Raw genomic sequence first — 20,634 nt, forward strand, 5'->3', positions numbered from 1 at the left:
CTTTTTTTTTTTTATTTTACTAATAATAACATTCAATATAATATATTTCGTTAGCACAGAAATACGAACTCCTACAACTACCTAAACAGTGTGCTTTTCCTTTTACTAAAAAGTTAACATTAATTTTCTTCGGAGATAATCAGAAAGGCATCTTTCCCCGAAGGAGATCGATGACATCTTTCCCCGACAAATTTGATGCATCTTTCCCAACAGTCGGGGGAACATGCCACTACCGTCTACTGAGTAAACTACACGTGGAAATCAAGGAGGCTTAGCGCAGAAAGGAAAATTAACCTTCTACCTTTCATGTATTTACATATTACTACTATACATTCCGATATGATATATATTTCTATGAAAATTCTTAATACCTAATTTCATTTTTGGATATTTTAAAGATATTGAATTTTACTTTTAACCAAATAAAGACATAAGTTTTTACTTACCAGTAAATATAACGTCCAACTTTTCTTCTCAAGTCACCTCCACACACAATCGATGCAACATGCTACCAATTGCATTCAAGGTCACGCAGTGAGAGCGAAAGATTCGTCTTCCCTCGTATTGCATCTTCCCCCGAACGACTCTATCACTTGAAGTTAAATATTTTACATAGTAACATTTTAGGTACAACAGATACGAGATTCAACTAGTATTTCATTCAAACATTTTACTGTAACCGGACACCCATAAAATTTTGTTGGGGAGCTTCAGTCGAAAGTATGGGTTTCCCCGTGAGTGCGCCCCTGGAGGAGGTAAAAAGAAAAAAGAAAAACAAATGTACTAATTGAGAAAGTTACAACGTTTTGAGGAGGTTCCGAAACCGGTGGACTCCCTTCCGTGGGGGTCTCTTGTTTTACTATCATTAGAAACGTTTCTTTTACAGTTTAAATTTCAATAATATAAGCATACAGAACGTGGACTTTGAAGCTTCTGTTAATATGTTACATTCTAATAGAATTAACTTCGACACATTTTTGTCGTGATAGAATAATGTTATTTCTTATTACAATTAATAATCGACATAATGTATTCTTCTATCTTTAATACCAACAAAATAGCATGTGTGTATATTTGCCTGTGTGTCTTTCATCAGTTTTTTGCTTGGTCCACAATAGATCTACTCACGTGCTAAGTCCTCCTTTCGATTTTCGACCCGAGAATTTCCGTTCAATGTGTCGATTTTAAAGTACAGCATTTCCTCCGAAATCAAAACGCTCCAGAATTCGAATAACTTTGAATACGAACGAATAACTTTTTTAAGACACATACACACACACACGATATTTTACATATTAGTACTAACTGTAAACAAAGAATAAGCACTCGTCTTTTCCGATCTTAATTGAAATCCTGGTTAAAACGAAAGGAGAAAGAATGTCCTTAAAGAATTTCTCGAAAACTATTTTATTGCTGTTGTAAGTCCGCATAATACAACGGGAATGTATGTTGAATACAGTGATAGTTCTTAGACAAACAGACTTTTGAAAGATAAGTTTGTAGAGTTCATAAGAAATGTAAATATCCATTAAAATCTCAAATTTTACTATTATTATTATTATTACTATTATTATTATTATTATTATTATTATTATTATTATTATTATTATTATTATTATTATTATTATTATTATTATTATTATTATTATTATTAATGATAGCAGGACTTCGTTCGTTCTTATAGTGAGTAAAATTTAAAAAAAAAAAAACTAGGAAAATTGTGTTCGCTAGACGAGAAACTTATGCAGTAAAACGAAACAAAATCTCAAATTTTGCTTTCGTAATATTCATTTCTTCCTCTGTTTTCCTTTTTCTCATCTGGTTTCTCTTCTCATTACCCAGTAAACCACTTTATGCTTCATCTGTAATGCAGAGGGAGGTTTACATAAAGTTATTTCTAAGTTACAAACTGTGTCTTTCTGACGTTGATATCATAAGAATTATCCACTTCTAACTTGTCAGAGGCTAATCAACTTATTGGTGTGATGTAATATTATTTGATTGATTCTTCTCTTTCAGCCAAACCAGAAGCAGAGCCCCTAAAAAATGAAACTATAAACTACAATGAAAGATTCTGGTGGACATGGGATCAAGGAAGATTTGGATTTGGACCATATGGTAATTACTAGTTGAAATGTATTGATTTAATGTATACATCATCATATATAGTTTCAGAAACCTGTAAAACTATTTATAACTAGCAACAAAACACAAGGAGGAATTATTTTCTATTTATTTATTTGTATACCTAGGTATTATTTTTTAGATAGGTCTTATGAATTTTAGTTATAGTTCTGCGATCGAGAATTTTTCAACCCATTCGTAGACACTGTTCTTGTATTGCGCCGAAAGTCTTTGATGGATTGTAGCCCCTGGTACATTTTCCGACCACAAAAACCGAATCGCTGCTCGTTGTTCCTCTTTGGTGCAAACTTCTAATGGAGCAACCATACATACTCTATCTGCAACAAAAGGAAGACAAATAGAGGAATTAGAATCAAACTTTCATAGTATGACCAAACAGCATAACAATAAAATAAACGAGGACAGAGGTTTGTACGAATATTGTAAGAAAAGTTATAGCAATATTGTGGATAATTTTTGACTTTTCCTCGTATTATTGTTAAGGTTTCCAAACAAAGCATACTCCTTAAAGTTAAAATCAATCACCTCAACTCTTAAAAAAATGTTTTAGTTATTTTTGTTTTTCTTTAACATCTATAAGTTTGCTTCGAACTTAAGGAAGATGTTGATAATAATGAAGGAAATAGTGGGATGAAAAACTGGGAGACAACGGAAGAATCCCTAGAAAACCCATGCATTCGATCTTCGTCCACCACAGAATCCATTTGGCGCAAACTGGAATCGACCCTGGGACCTTTCCAATCTAGCCATCGCACCCCTCGTTAACTTTCGTAACACTTCCAAATTATCATAAAAACATGACGTGGATTAAAAATCAGCCCTATTCCTTGGTGTTGAAGTTGATCAAGAGTTAGGGGCTGATATCTCCAACTTAAAAAAGAAGAAGAAAACATTCTTCCCTCGCTCCTAAAAGCTAGAGACAAGTGTATTAAATTACCATTATTAAACCAAGCTCTATTAATCAGCTTAATGCATGTTTATACTTCTGTATGTTTCGCGATAACTTCTATAGAAATTATCAAGTTCTTATTAAAATCGGCATGCGTGATATCTGTTAGGGTTTTCAATCAACTTTATAACTTGGAATTTGAATCAAGTCGAAGTTTAGGAGGAAAGGAAGGGGGAGTCAACCCCTACTTGGAAATTTACACATATACATATACAGATGCGATAACAAAACAATTATCCACAATAACTCACTAGAAATAAACTGATCCTTATGAAATATCACGTTTTCCTTGGAGCTTATCAATTATTTTTGTTGATTGCGGTTGAAATTGGTCAGTATATATTCCAAGATTAGCATAAATTTATTATTATTATTATTATTATTATTATTATTATTATTATTATTATTATTATTATTATTATTATTATTATTATTATTATAAATATACTGTTTCCTTTTAAAGGCTTAAAGAGATTAACTCATTCTTGATTTAAAATACATCGATGGCAGGATTGTAACATGTAAAAACAAAATGAATATAGTTTCAAAGTAAATATGAATTGTATAGCTTAAACACCGATTTTTATTTCCTTAATGTACAGCTGGAATTCTGCAACGAAGTTTTCGAGAAGCCCAAAGAAAAGGTCTACCGCTTCCAATTCTTTGGATTGTTGACTACTTTACCATCGACGGAGAAGGAATCAGATTTGGGAGATACTACCGAACAGCAGGATGGTATGCACACATAGCGATATGGTAAGGAAAGAAGCAATATGGAACCTATAGTTTTTTTTTTTTTTTTTCAAATTTTCTTGGTTCAACGTAATGGCACCTTTACAGCAAGACAACACGAGAAAAGCATATAGTTTGCTGAAAATACGTTGAGTTGATTTTTGAGTTTAACATCCCTTTTAGCAGCGAGGCTATGTGAGACGGGACCTACTGATTAACGTGGAATGCGAAGCTCATGAGCTCCCGCCAGGAATCGAACTCGGGTCTCCCACGCCAAAGATGTGTGCTCTAACCGCTTAGTCACCAAGGAGCTCTGAAAATACGGTTACCATACGCTGAACAGGGCTGCGCACATTGGAGAAAGTGATAGAGCTCCCAGCCCGTTCAAATTTCCTTATGGACTGTATTTTATCTTTCACTTGTCTATGTCTATTTATTAGTTAACACCTTCAGTGTGGGTGGCGAGTTAACTCGTGTCTTCAAAACGCACTTGCTGTGCAGATGGCGTATATATACGCTTTCATTTTGCTTTGGCTATTTTGTATTGCGTATGGCGAATATACTTGCCCATAATATGAGTAATGTTATTCCTGACAATATTTAGCGAGTTTGCGCTCACCTAGGAACCCCAAGAGACCCCACAGAGGAAAATTGGGCTTGATCTGTTGAGGCAATCAGAAATTTAGTGTAACCTAACCATACGATGATGATGATGATGATGATGATGATGATAACCATAAATACGATAATGACAAGTTATAGTAGCTAATTAGAAGCAACATAGATCATAATGTCGAAAATTTCATTGTGATTGCTTGAGAGGTTCAAAAGTTATTAAAAGGTAACAAATTCCAAAGTTCTTAAAAAAAAATACACTTTTTACAGCGGTTCGCATCTGAAAATTACGCACTGAATTTTCTTCTCTCATGTATTGTCTCGTTTTTATTTTATTCTAAAATTAAGTTAATAGCTGCACAAGTATTTTATGCTTATTATATTATTTAGAAGTTTACATTAAATACTTTTGTGCAATCATATATCTTCTACAGCAGTCATAATGTATGAATTACAAAATTATAGAACAAAATAGATAAGAATTTCCCAATGATCATTAAATCAAGGTGCTGTAGAATATGCAGAGAATTGCACAAAAAATAATCTATGAAGACTTGGGTTTCCACCGACTCCATAAGTTTCTTAATTGAAGTTTTTATTTTCTTTTTTATGATAAAGCCTTCGTTAAAGTTCCTATTATTTAATTTATAATATTCATTGTCCTTAAGTTATGTATAACTGATTATATAGAACTAGCCTTCGGCTAGCTGGGGACTTCGCCCAAACCCCAGTATTTGCTTGTCCTACGTCATCGCACTTACTTCAGTGTTTGCTTTCGTGCTTTGCACGGCGAGAATACGTTTACGGCATTATTCTTTGCGAAAAATTTAAACCACTAATAAGAAACTGACTCACTAATAAGACACGTTTCGCATCCAGAAAAGATGTTACAATATTATCGACAAATGGAATATGTTTTCTGCCTTTTTGGGCTGGATAAAGACGTTTGCTTCCTTTGCATAGGTTGTCGTTTGTACTCAGACTAAAAATTGTGAACTTATGTCATATAAAGTTACGAATCAAAATCTAACAGAATCTGTTTGAAGAAAGTAAGCTTTCTTCTTCGAGTCACACTCGACATTTCTAATCCATCGACATGTTTGAGGACATCTTGACGTGTCCAGAATCTCATTAACGTTTTGGTAATCAATATATTTTAAATCCTTCATAAACATGTCGTGATCTTGCTTCACAGTTAACAGCACTTGTTTAAGGTGTGGTTGTCCTAAGCAGGAAGAATCCTCTAATTTATTCGTGACTATTTTAAAACTCTAATTCAGCTATTCACTTTTTGACTTTAGCTAGTCATCATCTTCTAATGGATCGTTTGGTGACATTTCTTTTTGTGCAGATAATGGATAGCAACTCTATTTACATTCTTTTTATATATATTTTGCTGGATGATTCCATCTCCATCATTCTCTTCCAAGAAAGTCTTCAGTAAAAGATAGATATTAAGTAACATTGTTGGTTTCTACAGTACACACATACAAAAGATTATTTCTTACACAAATTTTCACCATAATACTCCCACCACTTCATGGTCAGGATATGACTTTTTTTTTTTTTTTTTTACCAAACTCTTGTTTAATTTATTCCAATGTTAAATATGTGTATGGAACAGTTTTACAGCCACCTCTCCTCAAGGACCATTTAGCAGTCAATCATTAAGGGTAAAGACATACCGAAGAGACCTTGCGATCGAGGTCGAGGCTTAAGTCGCGGTCGCTACCTCGATGTCTAGGTCGCGATGGATAAAGGGCACACATAGCGAGGAGGTCGCACCCTCGCTGTAAGTTCTCAGTTTGAGGAGAAACATTACTGTGACTCATGTGAAATTATTGCATAAAAATCACCGGGAAACCACATTTTGAAATTGAAACGACCAAACAGTTTATAAATAGGGATGGATGCGAGATGAGATATGAGAAATGCCAAAGTATCATTTTTTGGTTCGTAAAAATATTTTCAAGAGTCTCATTTCTTGTCTATCTCTATTACTAAATCAAAGGCTTTTATATTTTTTCAATTTTCTGTGAAGAAATGCCCTCTTTCAGAACTCAGGCGAGAAATCATTTCTCAGTAAAATAATAATAATAATAAAAACAGGTATGTCTTTAGATTACGAGGTGGAGGGCAAATGAAGTTTCGTCACTGCAATTCCATTATTCGACGTTTCCTCCCTATGGATATTTCTTTACAGGTATTTCTTTACCTTACATCAGTAACAAATGTAGAAGAAACCCTTTTTTATTAATCTCGGAATTGGATTTGGGGGGAGTGAAGTTTTTAAGCATAGATATGGTTAACAGTAGCTTCTTTTTTCTTTAGAAATTCCACAATTTACGGACTTCAGCCCGAAAGCGCCCCCCTTGTCACCGCCACTGCCTTATATAATAATAAGCTACAGTATAATTCTCAAATAATTATGAATAACTTATCTGAATCCATGTGAATCCATATGTTTGTGCCAGTATTGAGGGTGCGACCGCGACTTAAACCTCGACCTCGATCGCGAGGTCTCTTCGATATGTTTACCCTAATACATTGCCCTCAGTATCTTCTAACAGCAAACCAATTTTGGTGAAGACAATTCAAAAAGCCCAGGAGAAATTTTAAGACATAATAATAATAATAATAATAATAATAATAATAATAATAATAATAATAATAATTATTATTATTATTATTATTATTATTATTATTATTATTATTATTATTATTATTATTATTATTATTATTATTATTATTATCAATATTCTTTTCAGCAATGAGGCTAGTTGTACCTGAGAGCATGAAGTGCGGAAGTCCAATTTTGGTTAAAATGAATTAAAACCAGTTTTGTATATCTTTCGGAATTCTACAACAAATGTTTAGTTATATTTTGTTCTATACGGATATACGACATAATTAACAAAGTATATAATGTAGTATGTCCAATATGTATTTAGTGCTTAAGTAAGTGTTTCTGCTGTTTTCTGGAAAACAAGGATTTTTGACTTACGCACTTCATGCTCTCAGATACAGATATAAGATACGAACTACATGTATTTGAAACGGGAATCCAACAAGCGAAACCATATTCAATGCGAAAACAGTAACCATTAGGATGGAACACAGAGGAAAAGGCTGAAACACATGATATTGATAACGCACATGGGACAACATGTAGCTTTAGTAGTACGATCACCTATGTGGCTGAGAAAGCAAACGTCTATATGCTAATATAAAAATCCTCTTCCGATAATGCAAGATCATCTTAAAAAACAGCCAGCGAATCCACTATACCTCTCGCGTGTGGCCATAATCTTGAAGCTATTAGAAATCAGGTCTTGATCAATTTGCACAACCCACAACGTTATAAAGTTAGCTCTTTATAAGTGTTGATATATAAAAGGAAATGAACGTTTATCACAATGGTAAGACATTTATGGGATAATAAAGTGATAGCAGCTGTTATTGACTGGTACAAGAGCACGAAGGCACTTTCTCCCCTCACAAAGAACAGCTGCTGGCAATGAGGCAGTGAAAGTACATTAAAGACAATAGAAGCGAAGTCTAAAAGAGATAAACTGTCACCATAAAGAAAAGGGTGCAGCCCGAATTTATCAAACGTAATCGTGTATTGGACAAAGAAATACTGGTAGTTGTTTTGTGCAGCTGAACTTCAACTCTTGTTTCACTATCTGCACTATGCGATAAAGCAAAACGCCAAAGTTATGCTTCTTTTCTTGAAAATAACGTAATTTCAACATTTGGCTTCTCCAGAATCCAAGAGAAATTACTTCTTTTCTTCTAAATTACCTGGTTCCTTTGTTTTCTTCCCTCAGTTTTTCGCAAATGGTTACACCATCTGTGAGGTTGTGACGTTTAGATACTATACCTTAGTTGGTCTATGAGATTTCTTGTTAAATTATTTGGGAAACAGAATTAAAATCTAGCAGTTAAAAATGTTAAGTTTTAACATAGTGTATATAGGCCCTATACATGGTGTCTCAAATTAATGTACTGTATATCTTTTTAAAACAGGATATTTTACTAATTAAACCAGATAGATATACAATGTATATCTTAAGGATGTAAATGTTCAAAATTGACACCTTCCGTCGCAATATATCATCATCAACAACGTAGAACCCAAAAACAGAGCGATATACAGACTATATTGTGTCTAGTGGTACAACGCCGCAGGCCTGTTGAATTTGCTCTTTCAGATCTTTCAGTGTGTTTGTTTTTGGGCGCACACTGTGTTCTTTACAGTTCCTCAAAGAACAAATTCTATGAGGGCTAAATCAAAAGATTGAGATGGGTACTCTCCACCGTACCACCTATCCATCTCTCAGTTAATGTGCGATCAAGAAAATCCTCACATCGAGATGAAAGTGGTGTGACGTCCCATCCTGTTGAAGGTAGTACCCATCTTCATTGCCAAATAATATCTACGTCCCCAAAGTACACAACACCACAAAAATTGTATACTTATCTACTATAATTACTGAAATGTGCTGCTTTAAATAATGTATACTTTACTTTAAAACACCCTGTATATAAATACGAAGATAAGATAAGTCATGCAATACTCTGGTACACAATATAGTGTAAGGCAGTTAACATTCAAAATATAGCCCTTTGTGCTGGACTGTATCTAACTACTTCCTTGTCAGTTCTTAGATTCCATGTCGATACCACGTCTCGCTCATAGATACAAAGAAGTCAGTTACTGCTGTTACTGATGCTGCTGGTTGGTGGAGCATCGTGATTCAGTAACCTTGCACTGGACTAAATGTATGCTCTAAGACATAGCTATAGTATGTAGCTCGTATGTGTCTTTGTGTCTCAGAGGAAGTCGCAGTGTTTAATTGATTAGGACAGTGGTATGCGTTTCCGATGGGTTTCTTTTGTCTTCAACGGGTATTTACAATGTTGACATGCTCCTTCCTAATTTTGAACCATTCTGGCTGGGAAATATCAACAAAGAAAGAAATAGTACATATATAACGAGCGTGACTATACTCATTGTAACAACTGACGATTGTTATTATAAAAGATAGGTATTGTGAAAGAAGTTGTGGTTCATTAACATTGACAATAAAGGTAGCTATAGTCGGTCGCGTCTTCCTGTAGATCTCCTTTGCTGGCTTATGCTGTAGTACTGTATACTATACAAATGTACATAATTTCTTGCTTCTTGATTATTATAGTGCACCGTACCCCGAATACAGAATCGATGTGATCTTCTCACCCATTGTTATCCGAAGACTAATCTATGATAATAGCTGCCTGAATGATGACGCTTGGAAAGTGTTCCAATATCATCTGACCAGAAGCAATTTTGTCATTGGAGGATTGAAGGTTAACAATAGGAGATTCATCGAACGACACCAACTCAGTTAATAGAAAATAAGAAGTTATCTTAACAAAAGAGACACTGACCAAAGCTTAAAATCCACTTTATTTTAAATTATAATTTGTAACTGTTTCGGATATCTAGCATATCCTTCTTCAGACACTATTGAAAATAAATGAAAATACAGACATATCTGATTATATGTGTATTTTCATTTATTTTCAATAGTGTCTGAAGAAGGATATGCTAGATATCCGAAACAGTTACAAATTATAATTTAAAATAAAGTGGATTTTAAGCTTTGGTCAGTGTCTCTTTTGTTAAAATAATCAATCCAAAGCCATGAATAGTCTTACTAAAGAAGTTACCAAATAATTATTACTAATAATACAAAGCATTCTAGTGGAAAATACATGATTACTAAAGTACGTATATTTTGAAATTAAATATGGAACACCAAATTCTAAAATAAATATTTAAAACACTTTGAAATTCAATAAATTGATTCCTTAAATTTTACTTATAGTGGGCCGCTGTGGCTTAGTGGTAGAGCGTTCACTTCTGGTGCGAGTGGTCCCTGGTTCGATCCCATCCCACGCCAAGTAAGATTTGTGGTAGTCAAACACTGTGTTAATGAGTTTTCTCTGGGTTCTCCCATGTTTTCCCACTTCCTTCATTCCGCTATTATTCCCCATCTCATCATCACGCATTCCTTAGCCTGGGTGACACAATAAACTTTAAACAAAAAATACTCATGTCCTAAAAACTTAAACCTGTGAAAATTCTACGTTAATATCTGGAAGACTAAAGTAATTCAAAAAATCTGGTTAAACACTAATAGTATATACTAAGAACAAAGGATTCCTGTTACTAAGCTATTGTATAGTTCTATAATTGTGTTTTAAAATGCAATCATTTGCTGAAAATTTTCATAAGGTTTCTTTCTACATCTGTAAAGGTTATTTTTTCATATTCTAACAGGACGGCATTTCCGTGTTGGCTGCTAGCTAACATACTATTCGTAACTGTTATAAGGTATGCAGCACTTTTCATAATTGCGACTGGTGGTCTCGAAATATTGGCTTGTATATTATGGAGTGTTATAAGAAATCCAATGGAATTAGTCATACCATTTGAAAAGGGAAACTTGGCTACCCATTATGGTGCTAACTTTTGGTTAACGCTGATTTCAGGTAAGTGTGCCCTCTATAAAAATTTGTAGAGCTTAGAACATAATAAGCATAGCTATATGTCGTATAGTCATGATATTTTTTTTTGCAATAAGTAATTGACGGATATGAGTCATCAATGTAGAATAATCCGCAGAAGATCCTTATGCACCTTCTCTAGTCAGAGTGGTGCGTCTTATGATACAGCACTTAGCACTGTGAAAAAATCGTTACAAATATTTTTGTACAAGATCAGAGTTGTGCAGGAGTTTGTACCAGTTAACTCATTCAAGGGTGTTCACGAAATATTTTTCTATTCTGTCTGATAAGGAGAAGAAATAGTAATAATTTCAACATGACAGTACAACCTGTCATACCACTCAAGTAACCATGAAGTATTTGAAATCGGTGCTACTAGGCCGTATTATTTTCAAACCCGTGTGCCGCCTCAGCCTTCCGAACTCATTCCACTATATTTTTTCTTATAGGGATATCTGAAGTCAGTAGCTTACAGAACTCATGTGCATAGTTTGAAAGAACTCCAGATCGTTATGTTCCAGATCGTTCACAGTGCGTTATTTACTGCTCTTTTGACATGAAATTTGCCACATACATGTCTCTGCCGATTATACGCATATTAACATCATAAGAAATACCGAACAAATTCTTTATTAAATTGTATTCCTACAACAACATATTTATAGACATGCGACAATAATTTTGGACTTGAGTGTACCTAAAGCAATTATCTCGGTCGAGCTCGTTAATGGAGTCAATCCGTTAACTACTTCACGGGTAACGGCGACACTAACGGTGACTATCTATAGCCTATATCACATACATGTAAGCAATATATTGCGTGATCCTCTCTACTGTCTTTACCACCAAATCCCACATGAATCCCAAATCAGACAATTTATTAAGATTCCAAAATAAATCCACTTAAATGGAATATTTAGGATTTTCCGATATTGTTTCGTGTTGACATTGAAATAGTAAGAACACAATCGGAATGATGCAGATATATATATTTATGTAAGAAATAAGAGATGATAAAGTCATGATAATTGAAGTACAGAAAGGACATGCGTAAGAAAAATAAAGCATTCAGATAGAATTAAAAATAAAACAACAGAAGCACACAATAGAAAATGTTCATATCAAGTCAGTCATGCAATCTATGATGAAACTATGGTTCAAGACTGTCGTTCTAAACTTCCCTAAATTACCATTTAATCAAATACTCGTTTAATAATGTTATGTCTTAATGTTCAATAGTATAATTCTTACACGTAACAATAACCGATTTCTTTTGTATAATTATCTTCCCACACTCACACACACACACACGCACACACACGCAAATACATACACACACACCCACACCCACACACACACACATATATATATATATATATATATATATATATATATATATATATATATATATATATATATATATATATATATATATATATATATATACAGAGGTAGACAAAAAATCTAAAAACACTTCATACAGGACACGTAAGTTTGGTTCTTCACCATACAACACGTGTTGCGGTTGCCGATCGTTTTTTGTTTTCAATGTGTCATGTGGACCTTCCTCTTCCGTCAGCAGTAACCAGTTCACCTGTGAGTGTCGTGGTGTGAAAGTGGTGCGGTAAAATGGGCGACCTGACAGATTTCCAAAGAGGCATGATCGTTGGTGCCCGTCTGGTTGGAGCTTCAGTGGCAACAGTGGCGAACATTGTGGGGGTATCGAAAGGCACTGTGTCCAATATAACGAGGGCATACACAATTCATGGGCAAATGACGTCTGCAAAGCACAACAGTGGTCGAAAAACAATCCTGACAGATAGGGACCGGAGGGCATTAAAACGGATTGTAGCAGCTAAAAAGAAGACCACTGCAATGAAAATTACGTCTGAACTCAATTCCGGCCTACAGGGACCGGTTTCATCGAAAACAGTGCGACAGGAACTTCATAAAATGAAAATTCATGGCAAGGCCGCTATCGCCAAACCCCTGGTCACAGCAGTAAATGCGAAGAGGCGTATCCAGTGGTGCAAGGACCCCAAGGTGTGGACTCATGAGCAATGGAAACACGTAATGTGATCCGATGAATTGACCTTCACCTTGTTTCCAACAACCGGTCGCGTTTACGTATGGAGAACAACGTTGCAGGCCTATGATACAGACTGTCTGCTCCCAACTGTAAAGCATGGGGGTGGTTCTGTTACAGTATGGGCAGTGATACCGTGGTTTTCTGCAGGTCCCATAATAGTCCTGCATGGAATGATGAATGCTAAGGCGTATGAGGCCATTTTGGGGGACCAGGTTCTACCCATGGCCCAAATATTGTTCCCTGATGGTGATGGCATCTACCAAGATGATTTGGCACCCTGTCACGTTGCAAAAACGATGAAATCATGGTTTGAGGAGCATGACCAGGAGCTATCACACCTCCCCTGGGCCCCACAATCACCAGATCTGAACATCATGAATCATTGTGGTCTGAGTTAGAAAGGCGGGTTCGGTCTCATTACCCTCCACCAGCATCCTTAAGAAATTGGACCATGTTTTGGAGGAACAGTGGTACAAAATTTGACACACCACGATTCAGGAGCTGTATACGTCCATTCCACGTCGGATCCAAGCTGTTTTGGGCGCAAAAGGAGGCCCCACACCATATTAGGTATGATTTTCACACTTTTGCAAACGTTTTAGATTTTTTTTGTCCAGTCCCTATATATATATATATAGCGGCGGATCCAGGATATGATCAAGGGAGAGCCTAAACCATAGTTCCCCGCTTTATCCAGTGTGAAGCAGGATTGAAGCCCATTTTATCCAGTGTATACCTGAGCGTCAAGGGGGGCTATAGTCCCTATAGGCCCCTTGGATCCGCGCCTGTATATATATATATACACGTAGAAACATAATCACTGTAAAAGATATATCATGTCTTAGATAAAACAAATCCCAAGAGATTGTTCGCTTTAGCTTTAGGTTGTTCTTTAAAATCTGAAGTGTGTTGATGTTTGTGCAAAAGCTTACCTGCACCAACGTTATGGCCATGGTTTTCAAAAGTTATTATATAAAACTAGACAAATTTATACATACAAATTTTGAATAGAAGCAGCAAAAATCGAATTCATAGCAACAGTGTCGTTTCAAATTTTGCCTTGGAAGAAGGGGAAAAACCTCCAATATAACCAGATTATCACGTTTTTTGTTGGTATATTATTATCCTATTGTTTAAAATGTATATAAGTTTTAAACTGAGAGGTGCAATTCACCCCTGGAGCCTCAAATGATACCCCTGATTCATAGGATCTTGGACGGCTTAGATTTACAGTTTCATTTTGTTTGTTTCCGCAACGAAAATCTAGCTTGCAGAAATTATTAATAATATTAATATGCAATTGAGTTTACAAATAATTATATGGACTATTATGTTAACTTTAAAATCAGCAATTAATATTTTTTCGTCATCCATTTAGTTGACTGCAAAAATTTGTTAAATGATGAAAGTATGTTTTCTAACAACAATAGAAAAATACCATGTTTGTTTTCTAGAAAACAAAGATAATTGACACTAATATTGACGTCTGTCGCAGCCAGTCTAATGAGTTGAGTAATTATCACATAAATCATCGAAATATCCAGATCTAAAATTGTAATACCAATTCTTTATGGTCTCATAGGAACAGGCCTTGTCCTCTAATGTGGTCTAATGTTGGCAGTAATTGCTGGTGCAAGAATTAGTGGTGTGATCTGTACATTGCTGGTGTATAGATGTGCCCTTCACAGAATGATCTTTGGACCACCCTAAATGAGAGGACGGCTACCACAAGTGCAGTTACACCAATTATTGCCCCCAAGTGAGGCACGAACACTAAACAATCGATTGCTGGAGGCAGGTACTTTCCTACGTTCCTCTCGCACTATTACATCTTGGCAACACATCGACAAGAACATCTTTGGCTGTGCCGGGAAAGACTACAGTGGCGAGACGAACACAGTTTGGGGGTTATCATCGGTTCTAATGAGTCTGTCTTGAATAGGGATGGCCAAATCCGGAATTTTTACTTGCCGGAATCCGGAAAAGTAAAATCGCAAAAATTCCAGAATTCGGAAAATTTCGGATTTCAGAAAATTCCAGAATTCGGAAAGAATCGGAATTTAAAAGATTCCGGTTTCGGAAAAAAATCCGGAATTTTTCAGTTCCGGAATTTTCTAAATTCCGGATTTTTTCCGAATTCCGGAAAGAATCGAGATTCTGGAAATTTTTGGTCATCCCTAATCATGGATAAATGTAGTCATTGTCGTGTAAGCATGCAGATGAGCGGGAAAGTTCAGTATGTTTTGGCACTAGCCGAACATAACATAAATTTTATAATCTCATATCGGGATAGCAAGCTATACATCTCATCACCCTGGATCTTTATTCACAGAAAGATGAATAATAGGTCGTATATTCGTGACTTCATTAATCCAGTCCACCAAGTTTGTCTGAACCAGAGATATCCAAAACTCGCGGACCCTCTCAATTGGCCTCGAGCTTAATCAATGAGAGCAAGGTCATGTGAGCATGAGTACTCTAAGTGGGTATCGAGACAGAGCCGGGTCTGAGTGAGCGCCAGCATCAATGAGGCAAGTGTACGCGAACACGAGCGAGTGCAAACCCCGCACTGAGGACGGTGAGTCCTATCTCTCAGTGAGCACAAGCTTAATTGAGGAGCTTTATTTATAGTAAGCCCAAGTTCGATCGAGTGCAAATCTGAATAATCATGAACCTCATTGGAAACAATGAAAGTGAGACCAATTTAGTATAATGAGTACATCCCGAATTTACAGAGGTTGTTCAGCCTACGTTTGGTCGATTTCGTTCCTTCCCCCTCCCGGGCAGAATGGACTCACCCGACCTGGCTCGTGGCATCCTGCAGTGTTGTGCAGTGGTTTCCTGGGAACGGAGTTGTTTTTCCGCGCAGACGACAATCACGCACAAAACAGGACCATTGTTGTGAGTGTTGTGTTAAATTTGTTTCCAAGTGTGTGGGTTTCCTCTCTGTGATCAAAATGCCGCCCAAACTAAGCTGGTTTTAGGAAGGCTATGTTGCGGCTCTTTATGACGCCCTCTTTAGTGTTTCTGTCATTAGAAAACAGTGCAAGAAGAATGGTTGCAACATCAGTTTAAGTGGAATAAAAAATGTTAAAAAGTACAAGGGCAACGAAGCTCCACCCCCGGATCACCAACGAAGTTGCCTAGGAAGTGGGATTGCACCAAGGCCACCTCCACCATGCAGAGGAAACTTCGCAAAATGGCAATGTAAGAAAATCCGCCAACACAAAGGTATATGGCTAGACGTCTTGACGTGCCCACCAAAAGGAACGAAAGTGTAACGCCCGGAAGCTGTACGAACGGCATCTGATAAAGCAAAGGGGGATGTACGTCGTAACACTCGATGAAGCATGGATTTACCGTTCCGACTGCGGCAAACCTAGAGCCATCATGTACCGAAAGAAAGGCCCCAAGAACTTCAGAAGGTGGGTCCGTGTCTGTAAAGAATTCTTCCCAAAAGGATTCATGGTCGTTACCGGCTACTGTTACCGAGGTAAACTGAAGATTCGTAGGTTGGTGAAAAACTGCAAAATAAATTCGCAATATTTTTAGGAGCAGATCATGCGGTCGATCTACGAGCATGAGATTCCAACAATGTACGGAAATGACGCCAGTCTGGTGCGCATTCACATGTACAAGGCCTCATCACATACCTCACGATCGTCCCTCGCACTCTGCAGGGAGATGGAGGAGGCAAGTGGTATACAGGTACCTGTTAAATCTCCAAATGCAATCTTATTGACTATTGTGGATTTGGATTGCTGAAGCGGGTTTTGGGGAAACAGCGTGTAACAACTGTGGAAGGACTGTGCAAAGGGGATGGAACAAGATTCTCCTCCCAGGTCTTTAGAGGAGCCTACTACAGTGGAAATTACGCTGTCGGGCTATTGTTAGGAACCAAAGGAAACACATCGAGCACTTACGGACCTGGCGCCATGGATTCTTCTAAATTTTTAGGTAAGTCGAAATTAGCCAAATGTAGACTGAACAACCTCTATATATGCAAAATGCATCTTTATAGTAACAAGCAGAAACGTATGTAAATTTTTCTTTCTTTCCGGCGAACTTGTAAGGATTGAGTCGTATATGATAACGCGTATAAGTACATATTTTGAGTGAATTTCAATGTGCATGCGTATTTCGTAAACTTTACAGGATACTGCATATTTCCGAATTTTATTGCTGCATATTAGTATATTTCAGAGTATATCACAAGAAAGTAGGTTATAGTTAAAGTGAACTGAATCACTTTGTAAACGCAAATGTAGAATAAAACGTTGTATAGAATAATAGACAGAGTAATATAATAAAGTGTTGTATCCAAAATTAGTCCACCTGACTTGTCTTGCACACAGTCTTCATCGTGTAACAGAAACAATCAGATGCCAATATCTGGAAATAGGTGCATTTGTATCAAATATAAAGTATTTGTGAAAGCTCCATCGCGCGTACGCAGAGCTGGATTTACGTTTGGTGGGGCCCTAAGCTACTGAAGATAATGGGGCCCTTTATGTATCCAGATGAACGTAGGACCCTATATGCAGAAATGAAGAAACCAGTGATATTTTAGGAAGTAGATAGCAGAAGGGGCTCCATTACTTATATTACACAAACGAAGCACTCTTGCTGTGTTACTTTATTTATTGTTTCTCTTATATTTTGGAAATGTACATTCAATTTCTTCCTTGAATTTTTGGGGCCCCCAAGAGTGTGGGGCCCTAAGTTACAGCTTGTTTCGCTTATACGTAATCTGGCACTGCGGGTACGTATCTTTCGCGAAGTTGTGAAAAATGTTCCGCTACCTCCGCAACCAGTTTAAACTCAATGGGGCTCGTGAGTAGAAGCTGTGGTGCATTATGCAGAAAACTTAAATCATCAAGTGAAGACAACTGTAAACTCACTAAATCCCGATGATGCAGCCGCTATTTACATGTTACAAAAATGTTTCTCTACAAGTGACATTGAGAACAAAATTAAGTACATACACAACCACTTTTCGAGAATATCTGAAATTATTATTATGGTTGGAATACCATAACAATGCTTTGCTGCATTCACTCCCTTTGTTGGGTGAATTAGCGCAGACTTTGTCCAGTGAAACTCATTGGTGTTGCGAAAATACCGTCAGATAAACTTTGCCGAATATTATGCAAAAATCCCGGATACAAAACAATCTGTGAGATTGTAAATATGGAATTGAAAGAGGTGAAAACATGGAATTGAAAGAGGACGAAACACAGGAAGACATTTGGTGTTTTTCACACGCATCAGTAACTTCTGCTGATGTAGAAAGGAACTTTTCGATCTACAAAACATTTCTCACTGATAAACGCAAAGAGTTTACGGAAGAAAATCTAAGGAAGACGTTAATAGTTTAAACAACAGAAGTCATTAAGATGAGATATTTTTTATGAGAAATTGAAATTTTATTTTCTTGTGTATATTTCCATGCATACGTTAAAATTTTAATGCATATTTTTGATATTTTTCATGCATATTTGCATGCATATCTTGGGGTTGGTTTGTGCATGGAAATCCGTGGTCTAATAATGAGCCTGAAACCGACTCCGAGTGATCCCCATTTCAAAATTTGCCGTCTCTTATCTAGATCCTTTAAAATACCTCACCTTCCAGTGGGATAATGCACATCCTGATACAGGAATTACAACCAGCGTGCTCTATTCGTCATATGGCTTCTGCTGTGACCTACTAGGACTCCAAACTTAAGGATTTTCGAGCACACATGAGACATAATGAGGCAGCGTCCTCCGGCTGTGGCAACTGCCATTCCTCAATTACGACCAGATCTACGCGTATAGCAAGAGTAGGATACTATACCATAGAGCATCTGTACGACAGCTACATAGCCGAATAGCTGCTAGTGTGAACGATTGAGGTAGTTACAAATTCTGTTGTACTGAAAATTTGTAAGCATGCGCATGTCCGGTGTATCCGACGGACACCATGTTGAGGTCACTACCCGCCTATTTTGCCTTCTTATTGTGTACGAACTTTCTGCCAGATTCACGAATTTCTAATTCATGTTCTTAAGTGAGTTTGTACCAGTTCAGTGCGTTTTTACAATAGTATACTTAATAATAGTGATATTTCTGGCGTCTGGCAAGATCACTAGATTTTTGCCCTAAATTTTTGCAAGATACTCCCTGAAAAAAATAATAAAACAGTTTAAGGTTATTGTACGGTCATTTATAGTATTCTTAAGTTATAGTTACGAGTTTGTGCTAATAATTTTCAAGAAATATTAGTAAACGCAAAAGGAATTATCACGTTTTCATAAAATTAAGGTATTTATTACAAAATGTTACAGATTAACGCAGCAAGAATTCTAGGGATCGTGCAGTGAAATTGCCCTAATTAAAAAAAAAAAAAAAGTACGGAGTATTTCTCTTTTTACACACTAAAGTGGTCATATGTATTAATTCATAGTAAATCACGTAATATTTAAATTATCTTCTTTCAGGCATTTTTTGTGTGTTTCTGGGAATCGTCTGTTTGTTCTTCGACTTGAGGTATCCAGAAGAGATATCTATGTTTTTTGGGATTGATCCTCTCAGTGATTACGACGAGTATTATATCAGTAAGTTAACATTCGTATAGATTATTAGCTCCAAACTAATACTTATTTCATTGATGCATAATTGTAGTATTTAACAGAAGGTTTATATAAAAGAACTGAACACATACCGTACTTATTTGATTACGAACACAACCAAAAATAGGTACGTTACTATTTATTACTCTAAGTCAGTGTTCGGGAAAAAATTCTGGCCTTGGCGCCAGTTCAGAAAATCAGGCCCCACATAAATACAAACCTAATTTGATATTTAGACCTTAAATTACAGTTATTGGTATAAATTAATTAAATATAATCTACTACTGCAATTTAATTTATTTGAGGTTAAAGGTAAATTGGAAACTAAATTTTACATTGAATTTATTATTTACATGTATTTTTAATTCATTCAAGCGCAGAATAAAAGTCAGAACTATACAGGTGGGTAAAAAAATTCAGAATACTAATATTTTTAAAAAAAAATGCCAGACTTTTTTTTTAAACCGTATTACGAGACACGATACATCCCAAATTAATCTGTCAGTGAAAGAAAAATCCAAAGACAGTAAACTACTTTGGAAGATTAATTTTCAATATATAACAAAGGCTGTGTCGTTGAAGTTAAAGTTGCTATTATCTAATTGTGCAAATAATTGTTGCGTCCGAGTCTTCGGCCCGCTGCGTCACTGAAAAAAAAAAAAAAACAGATTTAAGGAGAAAACGAGAATAATATCCTTTCTGTTGGGAACACCATGACAAGACGGTGGCATTAGTTTTAATATTGGGTGAAACACCCTCATTTCCTGTGACGACATACGTCAGTAAGTGAGAGCGGTGCTTACTCTTTTCATAGGAGTAATTGGTGCTCTTACTTACTGACGTGCGTCGACACAATAAAATGGGTGTTGCACCCAGTATTATAGTTGACACCACCGTCTTGTCATAGTGCTCCCAACAGAAAGCATATTATCCTCG

The 20,634-nt window shown here is 36.2% G+C and overlaps 1 protein-coding gene across 2 annotated transcripts in view; it reads left to right on the forward strand.

Annotated features, from left to right (window-relative positions):
• Positions 1 to 20,634, forward strand: part of LOC145666591 (dual oxidase maturation factor 1-like) — a gene marked incomplete at its 5' end in the record, with an annotated part of 63,627 nt that overhangs the window by 20,178 nt on the left and 22,815 nt on the right. For both annotated transcript variants that reach the window (XM_081733989.1, XM_081733990.1), the window contains 4 exon segments: positions 2,020 to 2,118; positions 3,697 to 3,850; positions 10,770 to 10,981; positions 19,567 to 19,683. In XM_081733989.1, coding sequence (XP_081590115.1) covers positions 2,020 to 2,118; positions 3,697 to 3,850; positions 10,770 to 10,981; positions 19,567 to 19,683 — 582 coding nt within the window.

This window comes from Thermobia domestica, chromosome 12, assembly GCF_964235325.1.
Source record: "Thermobia domestica chromosome 12, izTheDome1.hap1.1, whole genome shotgun sequence".
NCBI lineage: Eukaryota > Metazoa > Arthropoda > Insecta > Zygentoma > Lepismatidae > Thermobia > Thermobia domestica.